At 45.8% G+C, this 12051-nt stretch overlaps 1 protein-coding gene across 5 annotated transcripts in view; it reads left to right on the top strand.

The window, feature by feature from the left end:
• CELSR1 (cadherin EGF LAG seven-pass G-type receptor 1) overlaps nt 1–10892 on the top strand; it is a 166589-nt gene extending 155697 nt beyond the window's left edge. For 2 of the 5 annotated variants that reach the window (XM_080602471.1, XM_080602470.1), the window contains exons 29-35: nt 1512–1637; nt 3174–3310; nt 3809–3912; nt 4727–4894; nt 5582–5824; nt 6119–6383; nt 8045–10891. In XM_080602471.1, coding sequence (XP_080458597.1) covers nt 1512–1637; nt 3174–3310; nt 3809–3912; nt 4727–4894; nt 5582–5824; nt 6119–6383; nt 8045–8069 — 1068 coding nt within the window. In that variant the 3' untranslated portion in view covers nt 8070–10891. Of the gene's footprint in view, nt 1–1511; nt 1638–3173; nt 3311–3808; nt 3913–4726; nt 4895–5581; nt 5825–6118; nt 6384–8044 lie in introns of all 5 variants that reach the window. The other 3 variants (XM_080602472.1, XM_080602474.1, XM_080602473.1) reach the window with 3 other exon arrangements.
• The last annotated feature ends 1159 nt before the right edge of the window (nt 10893–12051 follow it).

Below are 12051 nucleotides of genomic sequence, written 5' to 3'. Positions count from 1 at the left end.
CACTTGTCCTGGTGTGCACAGTTGTTGACTAAAGATGCAGAACACAGTTTTTGTAGGAGACCTGGCATGGAAGTAGTCATGAAGTCATGTAGTCACAACTTGAAAGTGACCAAGGGTGGCAGTAACTTTCATGGCAAGTGCCTGCAATTTTAAAACAGCTGCTAGTAGCAGGCCATTCCTGTTGGATGCAGCACAACAGCCACAAATGCCACCAAGGAGAAAAAGAATTCTGATAGGTCTTCTCCCATGCCTGTCGATGCCCTGGCAGCACACCAGATAGGCCAGCCTGGAGCAAGGATATTTTGCCACTGCAACTGGTGTGCTCTGAAATAAAGACACCCACTTAGGCTGTAAAACCAGGCTTCCACGAGCCTAGAATAAAATTAAATTAAATACAAACACGATGAGAGGGAGGAAAGCCAGCAGCTGGAATTCTCCAAATTTGCCCAGAGAGGCACAGTGGTATGTGGCGTTTCACGTCGTTACCTTCTTTGAACTTGTATTTTTAAAGAGACATTTATGTGAGTTTTATTAATGAATAATCCCAAAGTGCTAATGCCAACTAAGATTGCGTTTGATTGAATGTTTAAAAAGTGAACTTGAAGTTTAAAGTTACTGTAAGTCAATTGCTTTGGCTGAAGTCATGAAATGCAGGCATCTTGTGATGTTGGTACAGCTGCAACTTCATGAGTGATTGGCTTCTATAAACTATATCTCCTACCAGAATTGATAACCATTTGGCAGCTGCATGAATTCCTTCAGAGCAAATACATCTGAAAACATGCACATGCGTGTCCCCCACCCCCAAAGAAAGTTATTGTTGGGTGTTCCTGGCGGGCCAATAGCTGCCCAGTCCTGGGGATTTCGGCAGTTTTCCCTCCTTGAGATATTGCTGAATGGATAAACATAGGGGACAAAAGTTGGGACCTCTCTGCCCCCAGTATCTCTCCATGTCTTACAAAGCTTTCTAAGGTTCTGTAAGCAACAGTAATAAGGACACCTACCACAGAAGTTCCCCATTTCCAGAGGTTTTCACTGAAGGCTGTGATATTTTTGATGTGCTGCTATTGCTTTTGTCTCATCATCCGTGTTAAAAGCTCTAAAATCTTAATGCAAGTACAGCCCTGATACTCCCTGAAATGTCCATCGGTGGGACACTGAGGTCCTCACTGGATATATTGAGAAGAATATTTCTTCCCAAACTGTGGGGCAGGGTGAGAACTACCATGAGCTCTGCTCTATAAATCCTGGAGGAATACATCATTGTGTGTATTTTCCAAGGCCCTTGATGCACATTTAAACTTGGAAGCAAATAGTGAAGAAGTCCTAGGAGATCAGTCAATGCTATTTCAGTCAAAGACAGGAAATAGTTATTGCTATTGAAATCACTGACTCTGAACTAGAATTCAGGGGTTGTTTCAGAATGACTGTTCTCTAATACCTATTTGTATCTGCAGTTTAATAGTATTGAATCATTTAGATTTATTCTTTCTTTCTCTAAAATGATCCAGGGGCTGTTCATTTTCTTCTTCCACTGCGTGTTTAACAAAGAAGTCAGGAAGCATTTGAAGAACACTTTAACTGGAAAGAAACCTCTTCCAGATGATTCCACTGCCACAAGAGCTACGTTACTAACTGTAAGGAAAAAAAATGGTAGAAGAACATCCTTCATGCTGGTAGAAGTTACCAAAAATGCATTTGCAGGTGGCTTGTCCATAACTCAGGGAATTGTCTGATTTATTTAAGTGACTTTTACGAAGATTACTGATGGCTTCTCTCAAAAGTTTTGATTACTGTTTCAATTAAAACATTTGAGAGGGAATAGTTTTTTTCCCTCTGTATCACAAACCACTTGGTTCCTTTGAGGCTTTTAATGCGCTCATGGGTAATGTGGACTTTCAGTAGGCATTCATTATTTTTTATTCTTGAAAAACTCAAAGAAAGTGAACATAGAAAGTGTATATGGGGTGTGCTGAATCACTTTGGTCCTTGCACTGTTCTGGTTATAGTCATGTTGACTTATATAATGGACAGTCGGAAACTTGTAAATGGGGGTAACTGATTACCCTTCCAGCTATATTGAAAACCCACTGACATCCACACTATTAAATAGGATCAGATCATGGGACTGAGCTCTGGCCTGCAGCTGTCCATGAGATTTAACTGTGAGTGCATCCCCTGACATGGTTCTAGCTGTGCCAGCTTACAGCTAGTCTCCCAAAGTGTAGGCATGGCTGGGGATAAGAGAGGCCAGCATGGGCCAATGAATGTTCCCAAAGAGGCAACGTTGATTTGGCAATCTTGTTTTGGGAGGAACAAAAAGAGTTCAGCAATGTGGACTAGAGTTGTACTGTGCACTGCCATTTACTTTCACAACTGAGAACAGGCCTTTGCTCATCTGGTTTACAACACAGACATTGCTTAAATCTATTTTTAACAAGGAAATCTAAGTCCTTCATACTTAGATTTTACTATCAGGTGGGAAGTTGAGGAAGAGGTATTAAGAGCTACTTCTGCAATGGTTTTCAAGCAATTGGTTTCAGTGGAAGCGAGGCACCAACACACTTTTGATGAGCAGGGCCTGTGAGCCTGGGTTTCACAAGTTGTGGGCATTTAAAGCATTGTGCTGAATAACCAAGTCTCTGTCCACAGACCCTGGTAAAAAAACACTGAAAGGATATTTTCTTGCTTTGATCTGATTACACATCTGCTTGCAGTAACATTAACGAGACGTGGACTTGAGTTAAACAATGCAAAAATTATCAGGCTTTCTCTCCAATGTCCTTAATGGCTCATAGCAGACTCTCAAGTCACGTTTCAAATCTTTCTGCCACAAAGGCACACAGTGCCCCAGTGCCCAGCAGGCCACCAGAAGCAATAAGCTGAAGGAGACTGTCACCAACTCCATTTCTCAGGCACGACGCTCTACAGTTGGTTACATCAACTGTAGGAGAGGAGGCATACGGAGGGCTGGTCTGAGTCTTTTGAACAAACTTTCTGAAGAAAGAAAGTCAATTACAGATCTCAGGCTCCAGCTTCTGCATCTGTCCTGGTCAGTGAGCCTGGCTGAATGGAGAGGTCTGCCTGGGAAGGTCAGGAATCCACTACACTATGTTGCTTAAAAGAGTTCTTCTTGTCATTCACTATTCCTTTGTGTCTTTTTTTTCCTTCAGCGATCTCTGAACTGTAACAACACATACATAGAAGAGCCAAATATGTATCGCACGACCCTTGGGGAATCCACTGTCTCCCTAGAAAGCACCGTCAGGTCAGCCAAGAGCCACAATAGCTACCTTGCTTATATTCTCAGGTAATCAGGTGGCAGGTGCATGGCTTTCAGGTGCTTGCCTTTCCCTTTTCATTCCTCTTGTGGAAAAGAAAAAGCAAAACAGAAATGTTTTGGTTCCAGTGCAACTTGTTTTACGTTGTAACTGTTCTGCTTCGTGAGACTGTTATTTTCCTTTGTGCGTTTTCTTTTGCATGCATCTTCAGTGGGGACTTCCAGTAGTGCAGTGGTTAACGTGGCTATTATGTTAACTATTTGGGCTGTGCTGCTTGCCTGTTAAAATATAGATGTGTCTCAAGGAGTGGGATTTAGCTTATTAACATCAGGCTTTTTCAGGGTGCAATTCATGTCTCCAAAGGCAGACATAACCTGTCTTGCTGTAAAAGTACCTACTCTGACAATCAGTTGAGCATGCACTGCAGCTGTCTGTGTTTGACCAGAAGAATCTCATCTGCATGTCTGCCTTGCTGTTAAGAACAGTGAAGTGACCAAGAAAGTTGTCCCCTGTTTTTATTCTTTAAGGGATGATGCTGCTCATAAGCTCAGTGGATCCTCAAGTCAAGCAAGGGCTGGTCAGACTGAAGCAGATTCCTCCATTTTTCATAGGAATCCTTCTAAATCCAATGGTAAGAATGTTTTTTAAATGCTTTGACCCAGTTGTGAACCTTTTCCTTCTCAGCACTTTTTTCAAAGGCTTGTGTAAATAGGAGGAGCACTTACTCTGACTTGGTGTGCCTCATTCTCATAGTGCTGTTGGCATAACGAGATATGCAATGGTTGCCGTACCAGGGAATTCTGGAATGGAATTATCTATCTGCTTCTTGTGATGGCTCAGTTTTAATCTGACAGCTGTCACAACTGTTGACAGTTTCTGGCGTCCCTCTTCTTTCTCACGAATTATGCACTGCTGCTCTTGATTTTTAATTGGACATCTTTTAATGTTTGAGACCTTGAGGCAATATCCTCTTTTTCGGCTACGTGTTTTGTACAAGAAGATGAGAACTGTCTCTTCGCTGATTTCCGTTTGGGGTCTTGATGTTAAATTTTGTTGCCTTGTAGCAGTATTTAAGAGTGGATTTGCAGATTTCCCGATATTTTTAGGTACCTCTGCCAGCGTGTTGTGTTGACTGAGATGCTGTGGAGCTGCTGTTCTGTGTATTGGCTAGTGAGAAAAAGTATTCCTGTTCTGTTCTGCAGTCCCGTTGCAGAAAAAAGGTGCCGCCCATCAGCTGAGCAGAGCAGTGTGCTTCCATAATTCCTTAGGTGGATGCCACAGTCCTTGTGAGTTAATCTGAGAACACCTGTGGCTGGAAGTGCTCATCCCTGGCGTGTCCTGAACCAGATGCCTGCCTTGTCTTTGTGTTCATGGGTTCATCAGATGAACGTGTCCCGCTCCTGCTCACCCTCTCATTGCTCTATTTCCCCTTTCCACGTTTGTAGAGCATGATTCAGACTCTGACAGCGAGCTGTCCCTCGACGAACACAGCAGCTCCTATGCCTCCTCCCATTCATCGGACAGCGAGGAAGACGGGCTTGAGCCAGAGAAAAAGTGGAACACATCCACTTCCAAAAATAATGAACGTGGCCCTCTCCACAGCACACCTAAAGGTATTTCTGGTGCGAAGGAACAGCAATGGGTGTACTTTATTTAAAATAGTTTTAGAGTAGATGGAATGAATTTATCGGGCTAGCATACAGCATTTGGAAATGGCATTACACAGCCAGAAAAATCTCATGTGAAGGGAGAAGGGTTATTTTGAAGGCAGGAGGAAGAAATACCTGCCTCTCTTCATGCAATAGATGCTTGTGGATTTAGCGGTGTCAGGAGAGGCCACCAGTATCAGCGCTACGTGGCAGGGTATGGGCATTCCTAGGTGCAGTTCGTCTTCTAAAGATGAGTTAGTTTAGACAGATAGGTAAGGCAGTGTCCAAGCTGTGTGCTCTGCACAGACACAGCACCAAGTTCCTCAGGTGCCCTCATCCCTAGGAAACCACCGTCCCCAGGGAGACCCAGGGATCGCCATCCCTGGACAGCTGAGAGGGCAGATTTGTCTCACACCCCTCAGTGGTGCCAGCAGCCTCGCTCTGAGCAGGGACACCCTGCCATCCTGCCAGAAGTGTTTCTGGGGGGTTTGCTGCACCCCAGAGTAGAGGAGTCCAGCAAGAATCATCGAAAGCGTTGCTCTGGTCTGGCACACAGCTACTCCCCAGCTGCAGGAGATGAGACTGGCTGGGCAGTGGTTGAGCAAGCCTACCAAACAGTGGTTTTCGAGCGAGTGTTTTTTTGCATTGCAGTCGATACCCTTCCCAATCATGTGAAACCCTATTGGCCCACAGAGTGCATAACGGCCAGCGACAGCGAGGACCCCAGTGGGAAACAGAAACTCAAAGTCGAGACCAAGGTCAATGTGGAGCTCCACAGGGAAAACCAGATGAACCACAACAACGAAGCGCCGCAGGACAAAGAGAACGAAGGGCAGCAGAAGGAGAACAGACCTCTGTCCCACCAGAATAACCAGCAGCCAGAGCAGAGGAAAGGTAAGGTGGCCAGCACAACTTCACAGCACACTGGGAGGCTGGGGCGTTAATGGGCATCAGTTAATGTCGTAGCTGCGCTGGGGAAGAGCAATCTCCAAATGGCTTCAACCTGTGTAACCAGGGAGGAAGCTAGGAAGCAGCTGGTGAAGTCTAATCTTGCAGTTCTGAAATAAAGTGGCAAAGCAGAATTCTGATTAAGAAATATGAAATGTCACTTTTTGGATGTGTTCAGCTTGTTAAATGAGTTTACTGATACGTTTCGAAATTCTGACTCTTCCCTCTCTTCTGTAACAGGCATCTTAAAAAACAAAGTCACCTACCCTCCCCCTCTGATGGACAAGAATATGAAGAATCGACTGCGGGAAAAGCTGTCGGATTATAATCAGACCACGATCTCATCCAGGACTACTTCCCTGGGGACAAACGATGGGGTTCGCTCTCCTTCGGACTCGGGGGTGACAGTAAAAAATGCTCGGAGGGAGCAGTCTCGAGACCAGCTCAACGGCATGGCCATGAATGTGCACGTGGGAACAGGACATGCTGAGACCTCAGACTCAGAGTAAGTACCACACTGGGATGCCCTGGCAGACCTCCCGTGGGTCTGGCCTCTCCCTCCGCTTTCCAGCCCCAAACTCCCACACGAGCAAGGATTTCACCTGGGGACTGCACTGGAGTCCTTCACCAGTGGCCTTGCTGATTGCTTGCCCACACCACGTCCCCACACCACGGTGTTTCACTGACGAGAAGGCCAAAAACGGGTATCACAGGCAAGGTGCCATGATAGAAACCCGTCACCAGTCATCCTGGTGTGCTCTCAACTGGCAAACTGGATTGTTACTGGCACGCTGGCATGAGCAACATAGCTCTGCCCCATTTTCTTGGTGCGGGGCCTGCGTGCCTTCAGGAGTGCCCTGCTCAGGGCTGCCTCCTGGTTCCACCTCTGTGCTCCCAGCCTCTCACCTTCACACACCTCGGACCGATGGAGCGTTCTTTTTCCCCCTCTCCTTTTTCACCAGTTCTCCCGTTTTGTAGCAAGGAGGATGTTTGGGGCCATCAGGGATCTAATGGGGTGCAAATAATTATAATATGGCCAGTACCAGGCACCCGAGGAGGAGGATCAGAGCAGGGCAAACACAGAGCAGCATTTCTTGATGCGTGTCCAGCAAGAGGTGCGGTGGGTGTCCAGCAGGCAGCTGGAGGAGGGCAGGCAGGGGCAGGACGCGAACGAGCAGGACCTGGAGGAAGCTCAGCATTTTGTGGGGTGAGCCTGGGGGGGAGCATGGGTGGATCCAGCCGAGCAGGGGGAGCGTGTTACCTGGGTGTGAGATCCAGTGGCTGCAGAGAAAAGAGTTGTGTCAAGCCACTGACCCTAAATTAGCAGGTGTGCGATTCCCACCCACTGCACAGAGTGTGTGTTTGCCGTTCTAAACGAAATCAAACACCAACGAAAGGCTGAGCAAGCTTCCAGCCAAAGGGTATTCTCAGAAACCTCATTACTCATCACAGTTCTCACATTCAAAGCGAGAACAACCTTAAGTAAAGTCTGTGTAAACATTTTACACAAACAGTCTTCCTTTTATTAACACAAATAATAGTCTCACTCCTCCAAACAAAGAAAATTTCTCGCCCATCTTTAATTCTAACATGCTTTAGACACCCATGCCGTTCAAGGGTGCGCAGCCCATTCCCGGCTCACTACAGAAATACATCTTCGGATTGCTGGGGACTGGTTGTTGAATATCTCCTGCTTAGCCAGGAAACAGGGGTGTCTTTAACAAGCAATAACTGCTTGCTGCTACCAGGTAATAGATTCTTTACTGGGGAAAAGCTAGCCGACCTGGCGTACTAAACAACTGTTTTGTTCTCTGCACCTTTTGCATACGGTAAAACTGTTTGACAGCAGAATGCATGAATCTGTCTGAAATACCAGGTTTCTAACAGCTTGCAAGGTTTTGTGTGAACCTCACATCTTCACCTAAGCGTTAGCCAAACACAATCACTTGGTAAATTTTTCTCTAAATCGTGCATCTCTTGGGTACCGCCGGTAAATAACGCTCCCAGCCGATCTTGCCCTCAAGGGCAGCATCCCCCAGGGATGTTCGGTTGGTAATTTCACAGAGCATGAGCCCTTACTAAAAGGGATCAGGTAGATTTGGGTGGAGCTGTTCGCCTGTGCCTGTCTAACCCCAAGCCTGCATGATTGCTTCTTCCCACTAACAGAGGCAGTAACGAAACTTCAATTTGAACCATCAGGAAACCGTGAGCGCTGCTGCGAGTTCTGGACTCCTCACCGCAGGGTCACTGCCTGGGTGCCTCAGACTTCTCTGGAGTCTCTGCACAGCCAGGAGGACGAAGGTGGCTCTGATTCCCGCGTGGTTTCATGTGCTGGCAGACTCCTGGCTGCTCGCAGCGGAGACACGGTGCCCAGCTGCCCGTGATGGGGCCGCTCTGTGACAACGCTGCACGCGACGCCAACCTGTGCCAAAAAGCATGGAAGTGGCCCCAAGGATTCCCACAAGGATTCCCAGCAGGGGTTGAATTCCTTCTTGCAGTGTGGACAGTGCTGCAGGAGTTGCTCAGCTGCTGGGGAGAAACAAGGAAAAATAAGTTACTGCAGTGGACCTACAGGAAGACAACCCGTCCGCCTCAAGGCAAGCACCAGGAGATGCCTCTCGTGAACTTTTCTCCAGCTACAGCGTGAACCGTTCGGCGTGCTGGACTCTGGGGAGGAATATCCCAACAAGTGTCCTTCAGTTTCTATGCCAGCATCTCTCTCCAGCCCCCTATGGACACGTCGTCTTCAGAAAATAAAAATAAAAATCCTTTATATATATATATATATAAAGTGTAGATACTTTTATATATTTTGTATGGTGATGCTAAAGAAAAAGTTCCTTTGTATATTTTACATTTATACTGATCTTCGTAATTTGATAACAGGAAATCAATTAAAAGAGTTTTTGATATTTTTTATATAAACATTGCACAATCTTACTTGAATTTGGCATTTGATAAAGTAACTGATGTTTGCATGGAAACCACCTTAGGATGCAATGCAGTTTTCAAAATAAGGCAGTAAAGATTATTTCTAAATCCAGGAATATAATTTATAAGTTTTGTTGACAGATTTTGGAACACTTTAAGGACACAGTATGTTTTTTCGTAACCTCTTCTAAAACTGAAAAAAAAATTGGTGGGTTTTTTTTTTTTTTCATTTTTTGGTGTTTTGGCCTCTTCTCTCAAGTGCATTGAAATGTTCAGAAACTGAACTTCAGGGCTAAAAATACGTTATGTCTTAGTCTTAAGATTTCAACACAGTCCTTGTATGGAAGAAGTCAAATCGATATTTCCCGTAGCAAGAACAAGAAAACAAGTGGTGTAGCTGTGGAGTGGGTTTCTCGGACACTGCTGGTCTGGCTCAGGGACAAAACAGCCTCCCAAGAAGAGGGTCCTCCTCCCCGGTTCTGCACGAGGGGCAGTCATTTTATTTTACTGCTGCTTTCTCTCCCTCTGGAGTCAGCACGTTGCAAATCAAAGCAGAAACGCGAGGCTGGAAGGATGGCCGGGCTTCATTTCCCAGCTCTTTGAGAAATCCCTGGCCTTCCTGGTGTGTCCAAAAGCACGTGGAAGGATTAAGGTTTCACGTTCAATGGTACGGCCGTGACCACCAAGGCTCTCAGGAGCTCCCCGCGCTCCAGAGCAGCCCTTTGGGAAAATACCAGCTCATGTGTATGAGTGCATATGTGAAAGGGAAGGTACAGAAAATCACCCTAAATAGAATGCAGGAGATCAGGAAAAACAAAACAAAACAAAAAAAAGGCAAATACAGAGCAATCTGGGTTTTGTTACATTCCTATGCGCTTTTAAATGCATTTAGGAAATGTCTTTGGGAAGGGAGGGGGAGGAAGGGTACTGGTCCTGTAAAAATTATGCATCATGCTGTGTGAAATTTTCTGGCTGACAAAAAGTTCTGAATGTTTTAGGTGCCTGACACTTGGCTGTGTGCTCAGGCATTGTGTATAACCCCTGCTAGTTGTTTTTACATCTGTGTATGTATATTTTGTCCCAGTGAGATGTAGGTAGTTTTTATTTTGATCAGAATTGTTGCAGTAAAGGAGGGTCAGTTGTGTTAATGACAAAAAATTAAAACCTATTTTTATGACTTTTTAAAAGCTTTATGGCAGATTAGACACTGGAGGTTTTTTTTTTTTCTTTTTTTTTTTTTTAAACAAATGTGTATTTATTAATGTGCAGAACACTGGAATTGCAGCACAGATGAAAGGAGAATTTACAATAAATTAAGATTTTTTTTTGAACTTCTGGAGTTTATTTTCAATGCCGAATGGATGCTGAGGGCCCAAGTGGCATTTTTAGGGATTTACAAAGTAGCAGGAGGGGAGACGTGCTGGTACCTATTGCTCTTGCCAAGGAAGCAGAGGCTGTAAAGCTTCACCCCCACCACTCCCTTACAATCAGGTGCCCTTTATGTGCACAAGGCGTCAGGTTTGGGCTGAGAGGAGCAGAGCCTGTGTCCCGTCCTTCCTGCAGCACCGCAGAGAGCTCTGCTATGGGTCGGGCTTTAAATGCCCTCGGTTCTGGAAAAGCCTTCATATTCATGTTTTGCAGATGCTTTAAGTTCACCGTGAGGCTGAGTCTTCGTTTGGGAGGAAGGCTTGGTTTGGGGGCTTTTGTTTTCTTTGGGGTTTGGTTTTTGTTCTTTTACCAAGCACATTCCTTGTTCCTGCAGAATTTGCACTGATGAACCCCCAGGACATTGGTGCGTTGACATCCACCCAGGCCAAACTCAGCTTCTTGTGCACCCAGTTTCCATGGAGGGGAAAATCTGCTTGCGAACACCCCATGGTATGGCAGACCCTGAGTTTGGCCAGGGGAGGGGAGGCAATGCAAGCCTGTGATGAGAAGAACCTTTTCTGACTTTGTTGGCTAAGCTGTGGTCCTGCTCGTGCTGTACTTTTTAGGCTGTTGTGCAGGTCTTCTTCGTTAAAGTGTCTTATGAGGCACATCAAGGGACCTGCAAGCGTCTGCCACCATTCTGGAAATAAAGTATTTCCCAATATCATCTGGCCTGCTTTTCTGTAAGTGTTCCTAAACATTAGGCAATAACCTGGCAGCGTGTGAGGTCAGGGAGCGAGAGACTGGTTACTGGAATGATTTAGGGGCAAAATCAACGATGGGGAGCTTTGATTTGCAAACCGCTAAACAAAGCCAAGCAATTAGCCCAAAGGGAAACTGTTTTTAAATTTTATTGTACAAGTTCACTTTTGGTGGACCAATAACACTTGTTTGTTCTCGTTTACACAAAGCCCATTTTTCTGCAGAAAAGCATTAAAAAAAGACCCAGGCTTTCACGTCAGCAGGACTCATACAGGACAGACCAGGGTCCTGCCTCCAGTACCAGCCAACAGCAGACGTTTAGGAAAAGAGGATTGTCACAGCAGTGTTACACAGTGAGGCGGCCCCAGCAGGGTCCACAGTCCCCAACAGGGTCCAAGCCCCCAGCAAGCTGCAGCTCGGAAGCTCCCAGTAATTTGTCCTATTGCTTTTGGACCCATGGAGACTTCTGGTGCACAGTGGTTTGCCTGATTCAGTCACAAGCAGCAAGAAAAGGCTCTTACTCTTGTTCAGCCTTCCTTCTTGCCCTCCTTCCATCTCTTCAGGTCTAATGCATCCTTTTTGGAGATAGATAGCAGAGATAAAAGAGACTAGCGCTGCCCACAAAATGCAAGAGGCAGGCCTAACAACAGCCAAAAAAAAAATCAGATTTGCCCTAAGCAAAGTGCAGGAAGAAAGAGTCTGGAAGACGGACCAGCGGCAGCAACATGGAAGGACAGTGCTGAAGTAACTTAAGCGCTCACATAGCTCAGCCCCCTCCAACAACCCAGAATCAAATACACATGTGGATTTGTCTAACAGAGTCTTAAAAGTCCTAACTGACAATCCCAATATATCTGCCAATAGCCAGCACAGCCAGGGCCAGACTGGGATGCATTTGGGCCCCGCGGCCCTAATGCTGTTCTGCCTCTCCTTTATGGCCCAGTTTGCACTTAGGCAGTTCGCTTTCCCTCCCCGTAAGAAGCAATTCGCACTGTTCTCATTTTCCATTTTAGCCTCTTGATTTTGGATCCGTTCTCCAGTTTCTTATACTCTTTTTGAATCTTAATCCTGTCTGTGAGGATGCCTGGAGTCCTTTGGCAACATCTGCAGAT

This window comes from Anser brachyrhynchus (genome assembly GCF_964034855.1).
Source record: "Anser brachyrhynchus genome assembly, chromosome: 1".
Lineage (NCBI taxonomy): Eukaryota > Metazoa > Chordata > Aves > Anseriformes > Anatidae > Anser > Anser brachyrhynchus.
This window is presented reverse-complemented; position numbering and strand designations above follow the sequence as displayed.